The 23178-nt window shown below is 45.8% G+C and overlaps 2 protein-coding genes across 2 annotated transcripts; one reads left to right on the top strand and one right to left on the bottom strand.

Moving 5' to 3' along the window:
- The first annotated feature begins 1834 nt into the window (after nucleotides 1–1834).
- Nucleotides 1835–7189, top strand: sdr39u1 (short chain dehydrogenase/reductase family 39U, member 1). The gene is made up of 6 exons (XM_072440636.1): nucleotides 1835–1947; nucleotides 3684–3790; nucleotides 3858–3940; nucleotides 4074–4195; nucleotides 5581–5733; nucleotides 5857–7189. Exons 1-6 carry the CDS (start codon nucleotides 1932–1934, stop codon nucleotides 6291–6293), a joined length of 918 nt encoding a protein of 305 aa, XP_072296737.1. The 5' UTR covers nucleotides 1835–1931; the 3' UTR covers nucleotides 6294–7189.
- Nucleotides 7099–22913, bottom strand: mettl17 (methyltransferase like 17). The gene is made up of 14 exons (XM_072440635.1): nucleotides 22735–22913; nucleotides 21968–22109; nucleotides 21257–21406; nucleotides 21086–21173; nucleotides 20374–20455; nucleotides 18520–18593; nucleotides 13137–13231; nucleotides 12865–12935; nucleotides 12688–12795; nucleotides 11491–11559; nucleotides 10985–11035; nucleotides 10809–10901; nucleotides 8220–8515; nucleotides 7099–7665 (listed from the first exon to the last, which is right to left on the bottom strand). The coding sequence occupies exons 1-14, from the start codon at nucleotides 22801–22803 to the stop codon at nucleotides 7581–7583; spliced, it is 1473 nt and encodes a 490-aa protein (XP_072296736.1). The 5' UTR covers nucleotides 22804–22913; the 3' UTR covers nucleotides 7099–7580.
- Between the last annotated feature and the right edge of the window lie 265 nt (nucleotides 22914–23178).

Genomic DNA, 23178 nt, shown 5'->3' on the forward strand with positions numbered 1-23178 from the left:
TAAACAAAAGGCCGAATTGTAGCGTTCTGAAGGTTTTCCCTCCGGAGCGCGATGACAAAGACCGACCGAAGCGTTTATCTGATCCTAGAGTTCTTATTTCTAAAGTTTGAATGAAGGATGCTCGAATATTTTTGCACTCAACTCTTTTCTTCTCTTTCACAGGTCGTTTGATGGAAGCGTCTGCGCAGCTTTACTTCTGAATCCAAAGGTGAGCTTGATACCCTAACGATGCTGATCTTCAGTTGCCTTGGGGACAGAAAAGCGGGTGCAGCGGGAACGTGACGTGGGACGTGATGTAAACAAAAGGCCGAATTGTAGTGCTGATTTTTGAGCTCGATGCCAAAGACTGACCGAAGCGTTTATCTGATCCCATGTCGTTACTGCAGACGCCCGGGTGCTTAGGGGTCAAACGGGTTTAAATGTGAAATATTTAAACTACTTTATGCCTCTGACGCAGCAACCTAAAGCCTGGCTCATCTTTATTTAATCAACAATCTAAATACAACGGCTGCGATAAATGAGAAACAATAGTTCAAAATCACAAGTTGACTATTACTTTACTTTTATACAGCTTAAATGTTAATATACTATATAAGTTACCCTGTTTAACATAGTGCCAAATATACTTAAATGTATTCATCAATAAGTCGATAGAGCAATTATCGTAATGTGTATTCTTTGGAAAGACTAACGCTCTTCTGTGTAGTTCAATATCAGGAGTTTAGATTTATTTTATTTTTTTAAATGCAGCTTAAATGTTAACATGCTATGAAAGTGTCCCCATAATGTGCAGTGCCAAAAGTGCTTAATTTATTCATCAATATAGTTATTGTAATGTGTATCGCTCTTAAACGTCTGTATTGTCTTTAGTCTGTCTCTTGGTTGATTTTGAAGTTACATTATTCCTTTCTTTACATTTTCTCTTTGTTCCCAGTTCTCGTCTGAAGTCTGTGCAGAACTCCAGCTTTGGATAAAACGGTGAGCTTCTACAATTGATCGTTGGCTTGTGGGAGATGATGTAAACAAAAGGCCGAATTGTAGCGTTCTGCTGAAGGTTTGTCCTCGGCGCAGCGCGAAGACAAAGAGCGACCGAAGCGTTTATCTGATCCCACGTTTTTTGAAGCTCGACCTGTAAATCTGACTACGATGGTGACCTCTTCCCCTTTTTGTGTTACAGGAAAACCCAAAGCTTTGATCTTAACTACGGCCAGTGGAAGGTGTGTACATGGCTCCACGCTGACGAGGTGTTTGACCCTCGCAATATGGTGGCGCGTCTTACCAAGTGAAATGACCAGGATATTGGAACGCATTGTGGCATTTGTTGTAATTGAGATTTTTGTTAAAGAATAAAGCGTTTGAACCTTTCGTCTCAGTCTCATCACATTCTTGGTAATTCTTACACAAGGCTTAAAAATACTTTGTGAATAAGAATGATCTACATGTCTAAGGAATGTTTTTTGCTACATTAAGTATTTTAATACACTGAAATTTTAAACTTGAGCTCACTATTAAAGCATTTTTAACAAATTTGTATATTTTTATTGAAGGGAAAAAAAAAATAAACGTAAGAAATTACATTGAACTATAAAATAAAAACCAACTGTAGTGCGGGACTGGAAAATTGTTTTTCTCCAAAAGTAACATGTTTATAATTTTATCAACGTATAATTTTGGCGCTGTAACTGGTTCTTTTTACTGCGGCGCGTTCCTCTAGCGATTCTAACCATAGATCCATGATACAAACCAATCTTCCTCTAGCGTTATTTACTTCCGCTTCAAAACGGACCAATAGCGAGCGCGCATTTCCCTACGGCGTCCGGTGAAGCCCAAAACACGTGTAAACACTTACACAAACCGCTTTTCTGTCGGTTGTCTGTCCATGTTCCAGGCCGCGCCGCGTCAGCCACAAACACGCGGCTCATATCACGGACATGAGGGTTTTAATCGGTACGTGTTCGTCTTGTGACTCAGTTTAGCTCGCGGGACGTTATTCAGCGCGTGTGTTAGCGCGAGGGAGAAAGGTCAACGTAACGTGCTAATGTCCACACGCTTTAGGTTTAATTATGATTTTACACTACATTTTAACAACGGGACATCAGATATTCTTCAGTAATCTACATTATAATGCATTACTTTATTTGAAAAGGATATTGTGATTTTTTTTGACATTTCTGCAATTTTTCAAGTTATTCTGTTTAGTTGTAAATTAACTTCATAAAACTACTTAAAATGGCCTTCACTTAAAACCTAGACTACTGCAAAGCTCCTTAAAGGTGTTTCATGTAACTTTTCTGGTGGAGATGCCCGAAATGTTGCACATGTATGACCTTCATTCATGAGTATGAGCAGGCTCGCCTCTCCATAGAGCTGACCTGTCCTGTAACCTGGCCTGGCACTCGTCCTCACTGAGATGGACTGGTTTAATGCTTTACTTGGGAACATTCTAGGCAAACTTCCTGAGGTTGAACCAGAGCATCACAGCGGGGCAAAGACAGCACTCTTCCAAGTCCTTAGGGATCATCTCAAAATGGGCTGAAGCTGAAAAGACGTAATATTTTTCGTCTTGGGGGGTTGAACCTACATTTCGTCTCTTTGTTGTTTTGAAGCTTCAATACATCGTTGTGGCAGTAATTGTTTTGAAATGCTAAAAAACTGCAACGAGCATTAGGCCAACATAGGTGGCGAGTGCGTGCGCGGAGTACGCGGGTGAGTGCAAGGAGCGGGGCAGGTGCGTGCGCGGGTGCTACGGGGAGTGCACGGGGGAGCACGGCGCGCCGTGGCCCGCGCAAGGGGTGGGGCGGGCGTCGCCATCGCCAACGCGGCTGGTCCAGAAAAGTTGGAAAAGCTTTTTTGCTGCAAGACGCGGCGCAGCAAATGATCAAGAGATTTTGCTCTGGTAACGTGCTACTCACTGACCAGAAGAAGGAAACAAAACAAACCCACATGAGGTTTCGGCCAATCACAGAAGACGTGAGATTCTCACTGAGACAAAAGCACGTGAACTGCTTCTGTCATTCTGACATGTCTAAGGTAACTCAGGCAATTGACAAGAAACTCACTCTCTCATCCTCTTGAGACCATCTCAATGTGGTCATCTCACAGTTTGGGTTGAATGGGATGTGCCGTAGGGCCCCTAGGGCCCCTAGGGCCCGTGGACCATGTGGATTAAGTAAACAAACATGCGCGACAGGTGACATTAGTTGGAGAGTTCATAACTTCTAAATATAAACTTACCAAAGGATGTTCAGGGATGTTCACTAGAGGTGAGCAGGGTCCATCAAGCTACTATCGTTTTATCAACGCGTAAAATTTTATGTGAAGCCAGACATTTTTTTTTAAGTCTTTTGAGGGGGGGAGGGTCCAGAGAGAGACGAAAAATATTATGTCTTTTCAGCGTGCACACTCTGGCGCCCCCTGTAGCCCCGGGTTAAAAAACAATATTATCATTTATCGTGACATAAAAAGGTAAGATCGTGATCATTGTCAACACGTAAGTCACTATTTTAGCGCCAGATTCTGCAGAAAAAAGGAACTTATCCTCGATGTTCTTGTTTCTGCTTAAATACGCAGTTTAATTCTATGATGGTTGTTTAAACGTAGAACTAAATCATGACAACAAAAATATAAAAAAATATTAGAAGCTGGTGCCCGCCGCTTTTATTCTTTACGTTGGTTTGTCGCAGGAGGCGGTTCCGGCTTCGTGGGCCGAGAGTTGACTCGTCTGCTGAAAAGCAAAGGTCACGAGGTCACCGTGATTTCCCGACAGCCTGGCACCGGCAAGATCACATGGGTAGGAACCGTTTACACAGTTTAATCTGCCATCATTTATTACCAATTGTTTGTTTGTTGTTCTTCAGAAAGAGTTGGAGTCCAGTGGACTTCCTGCTTGTGACGGAGCTGTGAATTTGGCCGGAGAAAACCTCTTGAATCCGCTTCGATGGTGAGTCAAAATACAACCGCGTCGTGCACATCGTGGCTAAACCGCGTCGTGGCTAAACCGCGTCGTGGCTAAACCGCGTCGTGGCTAAACCGCGTCGCGCACACTTTCAATAACACGTCTCTTTCTCGTGCAGGTGGAACGACAGTTATAAGAAGGACCTGTTCTCCAGTCGGATCGACACGACCAGAGCCCTGTCCAGCGCCATCGCGGCGTCGCCGAGCCCGCCGCGCTCCTGGGTCCTCGTGTCCGGAGTCGGTGCGTACAGTGCTTTATGATGACGAAATTATGGATGACGTGTTCCGTTTGTCGTCGGCGGTGGGATTTTTCGAGTTTCGACTTGTAAATTCACTTTGGAAAACTCTCACGTCTCAGAATTCCAATTTGGAAACTCGGGCGACATTTCAGAAGTTTATCCGAGTTTGACAGTCCGACACGTCTGCTCCTGCGTTTTACATCCGACAGCTAAAATGGTGTTATTTTCTCTTTAGCTACTCTCTACTGCCCCCTGCTGTTTGTGAACCTGCTCCTGTGCTGCTGTTAAGCCACTGCAGTTACAAATGCTCGGTTATGCTAATGTTGCTAACGTCTACGTGGAGCTAATGACAACAAAAACAGAAATTCATTCAAATGTTGATTTACGGCTGTAATAACTTAGTTTGATCCATGTTGTGGTCGATTCGGGCTCTTCTCTGGTTTTATTGTTTGATTTGAGTCGTTACAGTTCAAACAGTTCAGTCTTATTTATTGACTCATAGTTTTTCAGACTTGACCCCGAAATGTCACTTCATTTCCTTATTTGACCATTTACATCATCGCGTTTTCATTGTTTTTAATACATGCGTTCGCACATCCGGGAACTTGCACTGTAGCAACCGAGTCCGCCATTTTGAAAGGGGCACAACAGCACGTCTACTACATATGATATCCAGGATAAATGAGGTCAAAATGCCAAAAAACTGCGTTCTGTTAGGACATTGCTCTGTTAGGACATCGTTCCGTTAGGACATCGTTCCGTTAGGACATCGTTCTGTGAGGACATCGTTCTGTGAGGACATCGTTCTGTTGTCAGACCAAGGAATGAGAGCTTTGTCGTGTACCTTAGTTTTGCCGTTATCGTCTAAAGAATCAAAGTATTCGTAGCTCATTATGCTGTAGAAAAGGATGCAGTCGTGGTGGTTGCTAGTATATCGCGTGCCCCTTTTAAAATGGCCGCTATGGGGAACCGTATGACGTCACCGTATTAGCTCTTTTTGCAGCATTTATTTTTTACTATAAACGATCTCGACATTGATTTCAACATTGTCAAGTTGCAATAAAATTATAGAACCAAAAAATAGTAATAATAAATAATAAAAATAATAATAGTGACAGTTTTAGAAGCAAAATCAAGCCATTTTAGCCTTTTTAATCAATCGTCCAAAAAAATCTAAAATTTGTGGCGTTTTCACTCACACACAAAAAACTAAATAAAACAAAGGGCGTAAATGCTTCTAAATGCAGTTGTTTTTCACATTTTGTTCTATGACTTGTTTAGTGTCGACGTGTGAATGTTTATCTTCTTTGTGCACGTCTTAAATAAAGGTAAACAAACACACTGACAGTCGTGTACGTGTGACGTGTGGCGTGTTTCCTTCTCGCAGCCTGTTACCGCCCGAGCCTCACGGAGCAGTACACCGAGGACAGCGCCTGGACGCCGTTCGACCTGCTCTCTAAACTGGTGCAGGAGTGGGAGGCGGCCGCCGCGCTACCGGAGGACGTGGCCACGGCGACGAGACAAGCGGTGGTCCGGCCCGGTATTATTTTTTCTTAAATTTGTTTCCGTCACAAACCACCACTGTCCGACCTCATTAACAGAGCATTAGCATTAGCATTCCGAACAATCACAGACTTTAAAGCTCCTCCTCCTCCTCCTCCAGGCGCGGTCCTGGGTCGAGACGGCGGCGCCATCAAACAGATGTGGCTCCCCTTCTGGCTCGGCGTGGGCGGCACCCTGGGCTCGGGCAGCCAGGCGTTCCCGTGGATACACGTGGCGGACCTGGCGGGAATCATCGCCCACCTGCTGGAGGCGGAACCGGCAGAAGCCCCGCCCGCCGCCGCCTCGCCGCAGCAGGTGTACAACGGCGTGGCCCCGTCGCTCGACACCAACCACGACTTCACCAAAACGTTCGGCCGGACCCTGCGGCGGCCGACGCTCTTTCCCGTGCCGGCGTTTGTAATGAACGCCGCGCTGGGGTCCGAACGCGCCGTGGTGCTGACGCAGGGTCAAAAGGTCATCCCGAAAAGGACTCTAGAGGCGGGGTATCAGTACAAGTATCCGGATTTGACCTCGGCGCTGAAGGAGATCGTGGGTTAGCTCAAACCGTACAGCACGTTCCCACTTTTCTTCAGGACTTAGGCCAAAACACTCTTGAAATATAATAATAATCATGTGTAAATTCACTCAAGGAACTGCACGTTTATCCGTTTATAAAAGTGGGTGTCGCGCTAACTCGCCGTGGCTTAGTTGCAGTTCCTCAATGGACTCGTTTCAGGGCGACACGAGTGAAAGAAAACGCAATACGACGAATGTTTTACCGTAATGATCGCTTCTTTTGTACGTCTTGGATGCTGCCGTTGTGTCCTTGGGCAAAGCACTTTCCCCACGCCTCGTTCATGAGCGCGTTTGTGTGAGTGAATGTGGTCGGATCAAGGGACTGGAGCCTTAAAGCAGGGAATAAATAATCTACCAAATTTAGAGGGAACTTTGAAGGTCTAGAAAACTTGTGTTGTGTTATTATTATGATTACCGTATTTTCTGGAGTATAAGTCGCACTGGCCAAAAAATGCATAATAGAGAAGAAAAAACATATACAAGTCACACTGGAGTATGAAATGCAGTTGCAAGTGTGAAAATAACAAATAATATCACACATAAGTCGCTCCGGAGTATAAGTATATAAGTATAAATCGCACCCTGGCCAAAACTATGAAAAAAAAGTGTGACTTATAGTCCGGAAAATAATTAGTAAAATTATTATTTTCATTATTTAAGCTGCCATGAGTTGTGAACTGCAAAAACACACTTTGAGTAAATGTTTTTTTGTTTGTTTTGGTGACAATAAAATATTAAAAATAACTGCATACAACTTGCACCTATAACTTTATTTATACAGCAGGCTTTATTGGACAGATGAGCGTGAAATGGGGATGAGAGAAGGGAGGACATGCAGGGAATGACGAATATCGAGTGTGTCATTTCGAGTGAACAAAATAGTCACAAAAAGCGGATTACAAATAAAAACGTGATTCAAACCTTCAAAAACTGGTGATTTTTCCGCACTTATGTGATCCATTTTAAAATTGTTTTATAATTAAACCTCAACGAACACGTTTTAGGATGGAAAAATATCAAGCTATTCATTCTTATTTGAATGTATTTCGCTAGATATTATTAGAAAATGTAGATTAAATTCATTGCAAGTATTTTCTAGTAACATCCGCTACTTTTCCTACTCCTTAGTTTACTGAAAGAACAATAAACATTAAGTTTGTAGGAGATTTTAATGTCAAGTTTCTTCTGTTCCAGTGATCAAAGCACGTTCAGTTTTGAGACTCGTATAAATGATTCTTCCACGTTTGTCACGCTCTGGGTCGATCGTCCTCAAGATTCACCGTCTTCTTCTGTCGTTTGAACCAGTGGCACTCGGTCGCCCCAGTCACTGCTGCGAGCGCATCTGTAAACATCCCTGCACAAAGTATACGGCAGATGTATACAAGTACACATAATCATGATCAACAATATAGCCGCAAGCGGCAATGATCGGCAAAGAGAGCCAATTTTCCTTTTATTACACCTACTGCTGAATCCTTCCCTTTGCTTTACATATGAAGGGAAAAGTTTGTGGCTCCACTAAACAAAGTCTGATTTTTAAAAGAAACATTTTGATAACTCTTGATGAGCCACTGAAGATTAGTTTCACCAAATGTTAGGTTAATTGGGATAATGCCTTTGGAGGAGTTTGTAAAAGTCTCAGCATGTTCAAATTTCACAGATCTGGCGATTTCCCCACTGGAATAACATGGGAGGTTTCTGTCATCGCTACGACTACGCCGTAACAAATATGACATGGGTCTCATTTTGATCAGGATGCCAAAATGGAATTTTGTGCCAAATTTCATAGATTTTGGAAGAACTAAATGTTGTGGCCCCCACTCATAAGGATTTTTTTTTAATTTCTTGGCAAAATGTGCGGCGAAGAAACTTGATGATAAAAATGATGAAATGTTGAAATGCTCTCACCTGCCGTGTTTTCTGGGAGTCACGATCATGTGATGCAACTGTCCGTCTGAGCAGCACATTCTGCAGTGAACATGTCGAGTCCGAGGCTGCACCGGAGCGATGAGCCGGGCCCAGTCCAGACCAGAGTCCAGACCAGAGTCCAGACCAGAGTCCAGACCAGAGTCCAGACCAGAGTCCAGACCAGAGTCCAGACCAGAGTCCAGACCAGGCTTTAGTCCCGGGTTCACTGAAGAGTCTCCGGGAGCAGCTCGAGTAAGAATCACGTAACTAAACTTCTCTGTCAGATGATTGATTTGCTGCAACAAAAACAACACAAACCACGTCAGAATTAGGACTAAACCGGAACTAAAACAGGTAAACACTGTACCAAACAGTGTCACGTGAGGACTAAAGCGATCGAACAACAGTCTTGCTTTTACTACACAGGTGTCAAACTGGTGGCCCGCGGGCTGAATCTGGCCCCCCAGGCGTTTTAATCTGGCCTGCCGAACATTTCTAATTTATATCTAATAATTTCTGACGGATATATATTGCATAAGCGGACCTCATTACTGTGAAGAGGCGGGGCTTATCACTGTGAAGAGGCGGGGCTTATCACTGTGAAGAGACGGGGCTTATCACTGTGAAGAGGCAGGGCTTATCACTGTAAAGAGGCGGGGCTTATCACAGTGAAGAGGCAGGGCTTATCACTGTAAAGAGGCGGGGCTTATCACTGTGAAGAGGCAGGGCTTATCACTGTAAAGAGGCGGGGCTTATCACAGTGAAGAGGCGGGGCTTATCACTGTAAAGAGGCGGGGCTTATCACTGTGAAGAGGCGGGGCTTATCACTGTGAAGAGGCAGGGCTTATCACTGTAAAGAGGCGGGGCTTATCACAGTGAAGAGGCAGGGCTTATCACTGTAAAGAGGCGGGGCTTATCACTGTGAAGAGGCAGGGCTTATCACTGTAAAGAGGCGGGGCTTATCACAGTGAAGAGGCGGGGCTTATCACTGTGAGGAGACGGGGCTTATCACTATAAAGAGGCGGGGCTTATCACTGTGAAGAGGCGGGGCTTATCACTGTGAAGAGGCGGGGCTTATCACTATAAAGAGGCGGGGCTTATCACTGTGAAGAGGCGGGGCTTATCACTATAAAGAGGCGGGGCTTATCACTGTGAAGAGGCGGGGCTTATCACTGTAAAGAGGCGGGGCTTATCACTGTGAAGAGGCGGGGCTTATCACTGTGAAGAGGCAGGGCTTATCACTGTAAAGAGGCGGGGCTTATCACTGTGAAGAGGCGGGGCTTATCACTGTAAAGAGGCGGGGCTTATCACTGTGAAGAGGCGGGGCTTATCACTGTGAAGAGGCGGGGCTTATCACTGTAAAGAGGCGGGGCTTATCACTGTGAAGAGGCGGGGCTTATCACTGTGAAGAGGCGGGGCTTATCACTATAAAGAGGCGGGGCTTATCACTGTGAAGAGGCGGGGCTTATCACTATAAAGAGGCGGGGCTTATCACTGTGAAGAGGCGGGGCTTATCACTGTAAAGAGGCGGGGCTTATCACTGTGAAGAGGCGGGGCTTATCACTGTGAAGAGGCAGGGCTTATCACTGTAAAGAGGCGGGGCTTATCACTGTGAAGAGGCGGGGCTTATCACTGTAAAGAGGCGGGGCTTATCACTGTGAAGAGGCGGGGCTTATCACTGTGAAGAGGCAGGGCTTATCACTGTAAAGAGGCGGGGCTTATCACTGTGAAGAGGCAGGGCTTATCACTGTAAAGAGGCGGGGCTTATCACTGTGAAGAGGCGGGGCTTATCACTGTGAAGAGGCAGGGCTTATCACTGTAAAGAGGCGGGGCTTATCACTGTAAAGAGGCGGGGCTTATCACTGTGAAGAGGCGGGGCTTATCACTGTGAAGAGGCGGGGCTTATCACTGTAAAGAGGCGGGGCTTATCACTGTAAAGAGGCGGGGCTTATCACTGTAAAGAGGCGGGGCTTATCACTGTGAAGAGGCGGGGCTTATCACTGTGAAGAGGCGGGGCTTATCACTGTGAAGAGGCAGGGCTTATCACTGTAAAGAGGCGGGGCTTATCACTGTAAAGAGGCGGGGCTTATCACTGTGAAGAGGCGGGGCTTATCACTGTGAAGAGGCGGGGCTTATCACTGTGAAGAGGCAGGGCTTATCACTGTAAAGAGGCGGGGCTTATCACTGTAAAGAGGCGGGGCTTATCACTGTGAAGAGGCGGGGCTTATCACTGTGAAGAGGCGGGGCTTATCACTGTGAAGAGGCAGGGCTTATCACTGTAAAGAGGCAGGGCTTATCACTGTAAAGAGGCGGGGCTTATCACTGTAAAGAGGCGGGGCTTATCACTGTAAAGAGGCGGGGCTTATCACTGTGAAGAGGCGGGGCTTATCACTGTGAAGAGGCGGGGCTTATCACAATTAAATGAACAATGAACAAAATGTAAAATGTTGGGCTATTTATGTCATAGTTCAATACTAAGAACCTGGAAAAGCACAATATGTCTCCTGTAAGTGGTCTGTGTCTGTGTCTTGTGTCTTGGGTCTCGTGTTGTCTCGTGTTGTCTCGTGTTGTCTCGTGTCTTTGTCTCACCCCGGGCAGGGACAGCGTGTGGTATCGCTGTTGGAAACTACAGGGAAGAAGTGGTTTCTGGGCCAGTTTGGGACACGCGACATCATGAGGACACTGCGAGAAAAACACCTGGTTATTACAGGAAATGGAGAGAGCGTTTAAAAAGTACACACTAAATAAACCTGCTCTTCACGTACAGGAGCGAACACTGAGGCCGGTCTGGAGTCCAGGACAAACTTCTCTTGTTTCTGGAAGAATAAAAACGCACGCGTCATGTTTTTTCATTGTTTACAGACATTGAAAGTACATTTTTGTCTGTAATTGTAGTTTTTTGTGCATAGATTTTAAACTTTTGGCCCCCTGAGTTTAATTCTTGCCATGTACGCGTATTTTTTCCCCGGACTATAAGTTGCACCAGCCAAAAAATGCATAATAGAGAAGAAAAAAACATATATAAGTTGCACTGGAGTATAAGTATATAAGTATAAATATAAGTATAAGTCGCACCCCGGCCAAAACTATGAAAAAAGGTGCCACAGAAAGTCTCATCGCGAGGTTTTGAAGTGACTAAATTCAGCTTTAAACTGTTCAAATATTAAGTTTTATATTAAAAACATGACGTGAAATGACAGTGAAGTTGCGTTTTGATGTGCGTTTATTCATTTCCGACACGTTTCTGGTGTCCTGGTTGTGAGTCACACACGTTTAGCAAAGCGTCTCTGGCCTCCATGAGCATCTGATGACCTTCTTTGGTCCCGTTTTCCACCAGCACCTGCCAAACAAACACACAAACGAAACAGTTACAAGAAACTGCAGGAAGAACACGTTCAGTCAGCGCTTTTGGTCAGTTCTCTCCCTCGACTTTGACATGGAGACAACACGACTGTCTGATCTGCTTTGTTCTCATCGTTTTAATTTATTCCACGACATAAAGATCTGCCCTTAAAGCAGCAGCAGACAAATAAAGCTGATCTTATCTTATCTTGGCTCCTAAACACCAAACTCAAAGTGGATTCTGACAGAACCAACAGAAGGATTTGATGGCGTCCAATTCTAAGACTGATTTATTAAAGTTTTAAGTCTAAAAACAGTCACTAGGAGCCAGTGTTTGTAGAGTGTAAATATAAAAAGTACTTGTACTACAGCCTGTTGATAACTCTAGCACTTCTGAATAAGTGAATAAGTTTAATAAAAAAGTGCAGTTCTTTTGTGTCGAAAATGTCAGTCCTGTTGTGCTGTAATTTCATTTATGTTTTGTCATATTGTGCTATTGTTATTATCTTTTATTTTATTATTATTATTAATAATTCTTATTATTTAATTGTTATTTTTTCTAAATAATAATTTGTTGTTAATTTCCCCCCTTCTTGCTCTTTGTGTGGTCGTGTTTTTTGTTCGGTGTAAATGTATATCAAAAATTTAATTAAAAAATCAAACAAAATTGAATCAAAAATAATAATAATAATAATAAAACAAACAAACAACATTTAAAATAAAAAACAAACAAAATTAAAATAAAAACAAGCAAAATAAAAACAAACAACAATAAAATAAAAAAAACAATTAAATTAAAAAATGTCCTTAACTGCTTATTCACAGCCGTCATAGATAATAAATATAGTGCAGACAAAAGCATAATCGTGCTCGTCATCGTTAAAATCGTAGTTAACGCGCCTCGTCAGGTTGAATCCTCCTGATTTAGATTCTAAAATATATAAATGTCAAATGTCAAATCGCAGAAATATAAAATAAAATGTATGGAAAGTCTGAAACTTGGACTAGCTGCACATGACACAGATCTGCTCTCTATCGCCCCCTGCTGGCTCCAGACGTAGTCATGAGTTTAAAACAGATATAAAAGTATAATAAAAGTACAAGTGTGTTCAGTGCAGTCACACACCAGGTATTTGTGCGTCTTCCTCCACAGAGTGAACACAACGTCTTCTCTGTCGGACGCTTTGGCGAGTTCAGAGAGTGTGAACGCCGCGGCAACCAGATCAAACTGCACCTGGACAAACAGCACAAACAATCACACAAACATTCTAATAATCGGGTGCAGGTTTGGAAAGGCTCTTACTTTTGGAGTAACCGGGAGGAACTGACGGAAATAGACGTGTTTCAAGTGTGGCTCTTGTGTTTCCTCGTCACCTAAAGACAGAAACTATTAACTAAGAGTTAGATAAAAGTGTGGGTTCATCTGATCCGCCCCCGATTTCTGTCGTTTTCCCGCCAATTTCTCTAAAACGACGAGTCTCAGAACGGTTTTATTACGTCCACAGTTAAGAAACATCCTAAAATGTGCAGAATGTTGTATTTTATTCAGATTTGACATGTTTCTGTGAGTTTTACCTTTGAGCAGCCGCTCGGCCACACTGTTCATGGGCCCAGAGCTGTCCACACAGACCATCTCCTTCAACGAGTCCGGCCAACACGAGTGAGACGCCCTGGAGGAGGTAAAGAAGAAGATGAGTCAGGCCAACACGAGTGAGACGCCCTGGAGGAGGTAAAGAAGAAGATGAGTCAGGCCAACACGAGTGAGACGCCCTGGAGGAGGTAAAGAAGAAGATGAGTCAAGCCAACACGAGTGAGACGCCCTGGAGGAGGTAAAGAAGAAGATGAGTCAGGCCAACACGAGTGAGACGCCCTGGAGCAGGTAAAGAAGAAGATGAGTCAAGCCAACACGAGTGAGCCGCCCTGGAGGAGGTAAAGAAGAAGATGAGTCAGGCCAACACGAGTGAGACGCCCTGGAGGAGGTAAAGAAGATGAGTCAAGCCAACACGAGTGAGACGCCCTGGAGGAGGTAAAGAAGATGAGTCAAGCCAACACGAGTGAGACGCCCTGGAGGAGGTAAAGAAGAAGATGAGTCAAGCCAACACGAGTGAGACGCCCTGGAGTAGGTAAAGAAGAAGATGAGTCAAGCCAACACAAGTGAGACGCCCTGGAGGAGGTAAAGAAGATGAGTCAAGCCAACACGAGTGAGACGCCCTGGAGGAGGTAAAGAAGAAGATGAGTCAGGCCAACACGAGTGAGACGCCCTGGAGGAGGTAAAGAAGAAGATGAGTCAAGCCAACACGAGTGAGACGCCCTGGAGGAGGTAAAGAAGAAGATGAGTCAGGCCAACACGAGTGAGACGCCCTGGAGGAGGTAAAGAAGAAGATGAGTCAGGCCAACACGAGTGAGATGCCCTGGAGGAGGTAAAGAAGAAGATGAGTCAAGCCAACACGAGTGAGACGCCCTGGAGGAGGTAAAGAAGAAGATGAGTCAGGCCAACACGAGTGAGACGCCCTGGAGGAGGTAAAGAAGATGAGTCAAGCCAACACGAGTGAGACGCCCTGGAGGAGGTAAAGAAGAAGATGAGTCAAGCCAACACGAGTGAGACGCCCTGGAGGAGGTAAAGAAGAAGATGAGTCAAGCCAACACGAGTGAGACGCCCTGGAGGAGGTAAAGAAGAAGATGAGTCAGGCCAACACGAGTGAGACGCCCTGGAGGAGGTAAAGAAGAGGATGAGTCAAGCCAACACGAGTGAGACGCCCTGGAGGAGGTAAAGAAGAAGATGACTCAGGCCAACACGAGTGAGACGCCCTGGAGGAGGTAAAGAAGAAGATGAGTCAAGCCAACACGAGTGAGACGCCCTGGAGGAGGTAAAGAAGAAGATGAGTCAGGCCAACACGAGTGAGACGCCCTGGAGGAGGTAAAGAAGAAGATGAGTCAGGCCAACACGAGTGAGACGCCCTGGAGGAGGTAAAGAAGAAGATGAGTCAAGCCAACACGAGTGAGACGCCCTGGAGGAGGTAAAGAAGAAGATGAGTCAGGCCAACACGAGTGAGACGCCCTGGAGCAGGTAAAGAAGAAGATGAGTCAAGCCAACACGAGTGAGCCGCCCTGGAGGAGGTAAAGAAGAAGATGAGTCAGGCCAACACGAGTGAGACGCCCTGGAGGAGGTAAAGAAGATGAGTCAAGCCAACACGAGTGAGACGCCCTGGAGGAGGTAAAGAAGATGAGTCAAGCCAACACGAGTGAGACGCCCTGGAGGAGGTAAAGAAGAAGATGAGTCAAGCCAACACGAGTGAGACGCCCTGGAGTAGGTAAAGAAGAAGATGAGTCAAGCCAACACAAGTGAGACGCCCTGGAGGAGGTAAAGAAGATGAGTCAAGCCAACACGAGTGAGACGCCCTGGAGGAGGTAAAGAAGAAGATGAGTCAGGCCAACACGAGTGAGACGCCCTGGAGGAGGTAAAGAAGAAGATGAGTCAAGCCAACACGAGTGAGACGCCCTGGAGGAGGTAAAGAAGAAGATGAGTCAGGCCAACACGAGTGAGACGCCCTGGAGGAGGTAAAGAAGAAGATGAGTCAGGCCAACACGAGTGAGATGCCCTGGAGGAGGTAAAGAAGAAGATGAGTCAAGCCAACACGAGTGAGACGCCCTGGAGGAGGTAAAGAAGAAGATGAGTCAGGCCAACACGAGTGAGACGCCCTGGAGGAGGTAAAGAAGATGAGTCAAGCCAACACGAGTGAGACGCCCTGGAGGAGGTAAAGAAGAAGATGAGTCAGGCCAACACGAGTGAGACGCCCTGGAGGAGGTAAAGAAGATGAGTCAAGCCAACACGAGTGAGACGCCCTGGAGGAGGTAAAGAAGAAGATGAGTCAAGCCAACACGAGTGAGACGCCCTGGAGGAGGTAAAGAAGAAGATGAGTCAAGCCAACACGAGTGAGACGCCCTGGAGGAGGTAAAGAAGAAGATGAGTCAGGCCAACACGAGTGAGACGCCCTGGAGGAGGTAAAGAAGAGGATGAGTCAAGCCAACACGAGTGAGACGCCCTGGAGGAGGTAAAGAAGAAGATGACTCAGGCCAACACGAGTGAGACGCCCTGGAGGAGGTAAAGAAGAAGATGAGTCAAGCCAACACGAGTGAGACGCCCTGGAGGAGGTAAAGAAGAAGATGAGTCAGGCCAACACGAGTGAGACGCCCTGGAGTAGGTAAAGAAGATGAGTCAAGCCAACACGAGTGAGACGCCCTGGAGGAGGTAAAGAAGAAGATGAGTCAAGCCAACACGAGTGAGACGCCCTGGAGTAGGTAAAGAAGAAGATGAGTCAAGCCAACACGAGTGAGACGCCCTGGAGGAGGTAAAGAAGATGAGTCAAGCCAACACGAGTGAGACGCCCTGGAGGAGGTAAAGAAGAAGATGAGTCAGGCCAACACGAGTGAGACGCCCTGGAGGAGGTAAAGAAGAAGATGAGTCAAGCCAACACGAGTGAGACGCCCTGGAGGAGGTAAAGAAGAAGATGAGTCAGGCCAACACGAGTGAGACGCCCTGGAGGAGGTAAAGAAGAAGATGAGTCAAGCCAACACGAGTGAGACGCCCTGGAGGAGGTAAAGAAGATGATGAGTCAGGCCAACACGAGTGAGACGCCCTGGAGGAGGTAAAGAAGAAGATGAGTCAGGCCAACACGAGTGAGACGCCCTGGAGGAGGTAAAGAAGAAGATGAGTCAGGCCAACACGAATGAGACGCCCTGGAGGAGGTAAAGAGGATGATGAGTCAGGCCAACACGAGTGAGACGCCCTGGAGGAGGTAAAGAAGATGATGAGTCAGGCCAACACGAGTGAGACGCCCTGGAGGAGGTAAAGAAGAAGATGAGTCAGGCCAACACGAGTGAGACGCCCTGGAGGAGGTAAAGAAGAAGATGAGTCAGGCCAACACGAGTGAGACGCCCTGGAGGAGGTAAAGAAGAAGATGAGTCCGGCCAACACGAGTGAGACGCCCTGGAGGAGGTAAAGAAGAAGATGAGTCAGGCCAACACGAGTGAGACGCCCTGGAGGTAAAGAAGAAGATGAGTCAGGCCAACACGAGTGAGACGCCCTGGAGGAGGTAAAGAAGAAGATGAGTCAGGCCAACACAAGTGAGACGCCCTGGAAGAGGTAAAGAAGAAGAGGAAGAGGTAAAGAAGAAGATGAGTCAGGCCAACACGAGTGAGACGCCCTGGAAGAGGTAAAGAAGAAGAGGAAGAGGTAAAGAAGAAGAATCTGGCCAACACAAGTGAGACGCCCTGGAAGAGGTAAAGAAGAAGATGAAGAGGTAAAGAAGAAGAGTCTGGCCAACACAAGTGAGACGCCCTGGAGGAGGTAAAGAAGAAGATGAGTCAAGCCAACACGAGTGAGACGCCCTGGAGGAGGTAAAGAAGAAGATGAGTCCGGCCAACACGAGTGAGACGCCCTGGAAGAGGTAAAGAAGAAGATGAAGAGGTGAAGAAGATGAAGAGGTAAAGAAGAAGAGTCTGGCCAACACAAGTGAGACGCCCTGGAAGAGGTAAAGAAGAAGATGAGTCAGGCCAACACGAGTGAGACGCCCTGGAGGAGGTAAAGAAGAAGATGAGTCAAGCCAACACGAGTGAGACGCCCTGGAGGAGGTAAAGAAGATGATGAGTCAGGCCAACACGAGTGAGACGCCCTGGAGGAGGTAAAGAAGAAGATGAGTCAGGCCAACACGAGTGAGACGCCCTGGAGGAGGTAAAGAAGAAGATGAGTCAGGCCAACACGAATGAGACGCCCTGGAGGAGGTAAAGAGGATGATGAGTCAGGCCAACACGAGTGAGACGCCCTGGAGGAGGTAAAGAAGATGATGAGTCAGGCCAACACGAGTGAGACGCCCTGGAGGAGGTAAAGAAGAAGATGAGTCAGGCCAACACGAGTGAGACGCCCTGGAGGAGGTAAAGAAGAAGATGAGTCAGGCCAACACGAGTGAGACGCCCTGGAGGAGGTAAAGAAGAAGATGAGTCCGGCCAACACGAGTGAGACGCCCTGGAGGAGGTAAAGAAGAAGATGAGTCAGGCCAACACGAGTGAGACGCCCTGGAGGTAAAGAAGAAGATGAGTCAGGCCAACACGAGTGAGACGCCCTGGAGGAGGTAAAGAAGAAGATGAGTCAGGCCAACACAAGTGAGACGCCCTGGAAGAGGTAAAGAAGAAGAGGAAGAGGTAAAGAAGAAGATGAGTCAGGCCAACACGAGTGAGACGCCCTGGAAGAGGTAAAGAAGAAGAGGAAGAGGTAAAGAAGAAGAATCTGGCCAACACAAGTGAGACGCCCTGGAAGAGGTAAAGAAGAAGATGAAGAGGTAAAGAAGAAGAGTCTGGCCAACACAAGTGAGACGCCCTGGAGGAGGTAAAGAAGAAGATGAGTCAAGCCAACACGAGTGAGACGCCCTGGAGGAGGTAAAGAAGAAGATGAGTCCGGCCAACACGAGTGAGACGCCCTGGAAGAGGTAAAGAAGAAGATGAAGAGGTGAAGAAGATGAAGAGGTAAAGAAGAAGAGTCTGGCCAACACAAGTGAGACGCCCTGGAAGAGGTAAAGAAGAAGATGAGTCAGGCCAACACGAGTGAGACGCCCTGGAGGAGGTAAAGAAGAAGATGAGTCCGGCCAACACGAGTGAGACGCCCTGGAAGAGGTAAAGAAGAAGATGAGTCAGGCCAACACAAGTGAGACGCCCTGGAAGAGGTAAAGAAGAGGAAGAGGTAAAGAAGAAGATGAGTCAGGCCAACACGAGTGAGACGCCCTGGAAGAGGTAAAGAAGAAGAGGAAGAGGTAAAGAAGAAGAGTCTGGCCAACACAAGTGAGACGCCCTGGAAGAGGTAAAGAAGAAGATGAAGAGGTAAAGAAGAAGAGTCTGGCCAACACAAGTGAGACGCCCTGGAAGAGGTAAAGAAGAGGAAGAAGAGGTAAAGAAGAAGAACACGCACCAGGCGACCGTTCCAAGGCCTGAACCGAAATCCAGGAGCGACTCTGGAGCGAAGGACTCGTCTCTCGTCTTTATCTGAAACGAGACGCAGAGTTTATTTACTGCAAAACAACTAAAATGTCTCTCAAACCTGTGAAATAAACATATTTTATTTGCTCTATGAATCGGCGAGGGCAATATCGATGAAACTTGTCCTGCCGGTCACTCACATAAATCCATCCATCCATCTTCTGCCGCTTTATCCGGGGCCGGGTCGCGGGGGCAGCAGTCTGAGCAGGGACTCCCAGACTTCCTCCTCCCCAGACACTTCCTCTAACTCCTCCGGGGGGATCCCGAGGCGTTCCCAGGCCAGCCGAGAGACATAGTCTCTCCAGCGTGTCCTGGGTCTTCCCCGGGGCCTCTTCCCGGTGGGACATGCCTGAAACACCTCCCGAGGGAGGCGCCCAGGAGGCATCCGAAACAGATGCCCGAGCCACCTCAGCTGGCTCCTCTCGACGTGGAGGAGCAGCGGCTCTACTCCGAGCTCCCCCCGTGTGGCCGAGCTCCTCACCTTATCTCTAAGGGAGCGCCCAGCCACACGGCGGAGGAAACTCATTTCGACCGCTTGTATCCGCGATCTTGTTCTTTCGGTCACTACCCAAAGCTCATGACCATAGGTGAGGGTAGGAACGTAGACCGACCGGTAAATAGAGAGCTTTGCCTTTCGGCTCAGCTCCCTCTTTACCACAACGGTCCGATGCAGCGACTGCATCACTGCAGCCGCTGCACCGATCCGCCTGTCGATCTCACGCTCCATCCTTCCCTCACTCGTGAACAAGACCCCGAGATACTTGAACTCCTCCACTTGGGGCAAGGACTCCCCACCCACCTGGAGAGGGCAAGCCACCTTTTTCCGGTCGAGAACCATGGCCTCGGATTTGGAGCTGATTCTCATCCCAGCCGCTTCACACTCGGCTGCAAACCGTCCCAGTGCAGCTGCAGGTCCGGGTTTGATGGAGCCATCAGGACAACATCGTCTGCAAACAGCAGAGATGGAATCCTGTGGTCCCCAAACCGGACACCCTCCGACCCCTGACTGCGCCTAGAAATTCTGTCCATAAAAATTATGAACAGAACCGGTGACAAAGAGCAGCCCTGGCGGAGTCCAACATGCACTGGGAACAGGTCTGACTTACTGCCGGCAATGCGAACACAGCTCCTGCTCCGGTCATACAGGGACCGGACAGCCCTGAGCAAAGGGCCCCGGACCCCGTACTCCCGGAGCACCCCCCAAAGGACACCCCGAGGGACACGGTCGAAAGCCTTCTCCAGATCCACAAAGCACATGTGGACTGGTTGGGCAAACTCCCATGAGCCCTCGAGCACCCGATGGAGGGTATAGAGCTGGTCCAGTGTTCCACGACCGGGACAAAAAACACTCTGCTCCTCCTGAATCCGAGGTTCGACTATCGGTCAGATTCTCCTCTCCAGTACCAAGACCTTACCCTAAGGTCTATTCCAAGGTACTCACATAAATGCCAGAACAAAATGTATTGCAAAATGTTCATCGTGTCGTGTTTTCATGTAAAAATGAGGCGTTTGATGGTTAAATATGGCCAAATTTACACATATTTGGAACATTTAAATCAGAAAAAATGTCAGGTTTAAATGTCTTGCTTCATTTTGTTGACATATTAGATACAAAAAACATGTACAGAGAAATGTTTTAGTTCTTTTAGTTTTTGAGTAAACTAGATCAGACTGAAAATTGGCCTAAAAATTCAAAACATGAATAAATCCGGCTCAGAATGAGATATCAACCGATCCTTTTGTATTTTCTGACAAAATCTCGTTAAGTACAAAATTGCGTCCGAACCTCGTTGAGCGCTCTCCTCACGGCGGCGTATCCTCCGGCCAAACGCGCCGCCATGTAAACCACGCCCATTTCCTCGTCGAACCTGCAACAGTCATTACAGATCTCAAAGAAAAAACTCACAGAAAATATTCAGAACATTTGATTTGGATTCATATTTATGGCATTAGAGTTATGTTCACACTTGGAACTAAACTACAAGCACATTTTACTCACAATTACTCACGATTATTCACGATTATTCACGATTATTCACGATTATTGGGTTTAATTCTCATGGTTTGACGTGTTACTGTTCCTCAGGTTTGTGACCGGCTTTACCAAATTTAAACTTTCTGAAAACCAAGTTAAGTCGAATGTTAAATGCAGCCTTTACAACCCTTTTTATTGCGATGATTGGTAAATATTGTTTAAGATGACACAGCGCGACCATTAACCTCAGTTCTAGAGTCGCGCTTAAGAAACAATCACAAGAAACAGTTTGATTTGATATAAAAGCTGAAATACCGTATGTTCCGAACTGTAAGTCGCACCTCTTTTCATAGTTTTGGCCGGGGTGCGACTTATAAATGTGCTATTTTTTGTTTTTTTCACACAGTGCGACTTATATATGTTTTTTTTTTCTCTATTATGCATTTTTTGGCTACGGTAATACGGTATTTGGCTCGGCGTGTTACATTACAGTGCGTGTAAGAACAGTACGTGTGTGTTTTACTTCAGTTGTCTCCAGTGGTACGTGGTTCTCTTCAGCTCCGACAGCACTTTCTTCTGGATGCGTTCCTCCAAAAGCAGTTCGTCAGCTCCTGTATAATAAAGACAGGTATTAAGCGTTGATTATAACATGCGTAATAAACACGTCCACGACCGGCCCCGCCTGCGCACTCGCCTTTGTTGTTCTCCGTGGCTTTGCTCCACAGCTCCCGCTCCAGGTTCAGCGCCTTCTGCCTCAGCGCTTTGTCCTCCACCTTTCGCTTCCGGCTCCACAGGAAGTGAACCAGATCCTGCGCCTTCTCGTCCAGGCCTTTTATCTGAGCGCCTGCAAATAAAGAGAAGACTTCTGCTCAAAAAGACGTGAGAATGATGTGTACCGGCACGCAGATCATGCATCTGTGACCTCTCCATTACGGGGACAAACGCTCCAGATATTTAGAGTGTACATGTCACTAAAACGTGGTACAAAACGTTATATTTAAGATTTTACTCAAGAATTTTACAGCCTTTTCCCACAAATTTGACCATTTTGGTGAAGTTTAGAGGTTAACTTCCAGGTTGGACGTGAGCAACAGATGCGACCTAGCAACCATACTGTAAACAAGGGCCAAAATCCATATGAATTACAAAATAATTACGATTTGATGAATAATAATACCTGAGAAACACCTTTATTTTGCCAAATTATTGCATATAATTGTCTGAGATTATGTCCGTTGTCTGTAAATTGTCTCTGCGTTTTTGATGGAAGGTGGCTTATTGATTGTTGTTAAATATTTACCACAGTTTCCCACTAAACTAAGTCATAATCATGTGCAGAAACGCAGCCCCAATCGAACTTGGAACATTTTTGCCGTGAGAGAAACTGAAGATGATTTGCGCTCACGGTGAATGATCGAGCGAGCGGCCGCGTGCAGTTTGTCAGGCAGACGCAGAGTTTTCAGGTTTGAGACTCCGGGGTGTTTTCTGTGAGGTTCTCCTTTCAGAACATCGGTCAGAGGCTGAAGTTTGGCGGCTGCGCTCATTCCCTGCAAAAATAAAGAAAGAAAACGTGGGAAAAATATGGTATTATCATGTTAATATAATGTTAATAATGTTACTACACATTGGTTTTGTAACATTGTAAGCTTTGCCACTTTTAGTACATCATTGTTGTAATGAACTAAAATAAATCACATATCTGTACACAATAAGAATACTTTCTTATATGAATTTATTGTAAACTGCTTTTTAAAATGTGCAATTAGAATTATCATGTTGTCAACTCTTTATATGGCACAGACAATGAAATCAAATCAAAATGGTGTTATATCTAAAATTATCCAATCCAACACGGTTTGTTTATACATCATATTTCATAAACCTGATATTTTCTAAATAATAGAAAATAAACGACAAACAGGAAGCACTCAGACACATAAAAACAATAACACATGGTTTAAAAGTTACAACTAAAACAAATAAAACTATATTAATAAAAGAAACAGAGGCTACACACAACTCAAGCGATGTTAAAAGCCACAGAAGAAAAGGGGGTATTAAAACGAGACTTTACAATAAAAATCGAACTAGTATTGACCTAAATGAGGGGAAATTCGTCTTCATTGACCTCAATATTAGCCCCGGAGATGCTACACTGCTATTTCCACTCACCCGCAACGTTGTCTTCACCACAAGAACTCTGTGACAGAAGCTACACGCGCTAATGCTCCGTAAAGCCATTTTAGATGAGTTTGTTGTGCCCTTTACTCTTTATTTAATATTATTTTAATCCTAAAGGTTCGGGGTTGACAGGAAGGCACGTTTTCCGTCATGGGTCCTTCAACAAAATAAGTCCGTGTCGCAACAACAGCGGAAAGAATCATTAGTTCTGCACATGAAACGAGATCAATTCAAAACAGGAGCACTTACACTGTCTAAAGAAATAATGATAATAACACATGTTTGTAAACTACATTCTTAAATTACAATAGTGATGCAGCTAATTATGGACCATATTCATACCGTGCTGTTAAATACAATAATTTTTGTAAATCAATTTGAGTATTTATCTTCTTATATTTCTGTCACGCCATGTGTAGGAGTGATACGTTCTAC

This window comes from Eucyclogobius newberryi, unplaced genomic scaffold, assembly GCF_026437365.1.
Source record: "Eucyclogobius newberryi isolate DKJ021-1_F unplaced genomic scaffold, fEucNew1.0.hap1 SCAF_12, whole genome shotgun sequence".
NCBI lineage: Eukaryota > Metazoa > Chordata > Actinopteri > Gobiiformes > Gobiidae > Eucyclogobius > Eucyclogobius newberryi.

What these genes read in the sequence shown, in the direction of transcription:
- sdr39u1 (XM_072440636.1), top strand. An exon ending in GCACCGGCAAGATCACATGG is followed by an intron (nt 3,791 to 3,857) that starts GTAGGAACCGTT and finishes GTTGTTCTTCAG; the next exon opens with AAAGAGTTGGAGTCCAGTGG. An exon ending in CTCTTGAATCCGCTTCGATG is followed by an intron (nt 3,941 to 4,073) that starts GTGAGTCAAAAT and finishes TTTCTCGTGCAG; the next exon opens with GTGGAACGACAGTTATAAGA.
- mettl17 (XM_072440635.1), bottom strand. Translation starts at nt 22,803, where the DNA reads ATGGCTTTACGGAGCATTAGCGCGTGTAGCTTCTGTCACAGAGTTCTT. An exon ending in CGGCCTCAGTGTTCGCTCCT is followed by an intron (nt 10,902 to 10,984) that starts GTACGTGAAGAG and finishes TTTTTCTCGCAG; the next exon opens with TGTCCTCATGATGTCGCGTG. An exon ending in ACTCCCAGAAAACACGGCAG is followed by an intron (nt 7,666 to 8,219) that starts GTGAGAGCATTT and finishes TACTTTGTGCAG; the next exon opens with GGATGTTTACAGATGCGCTC.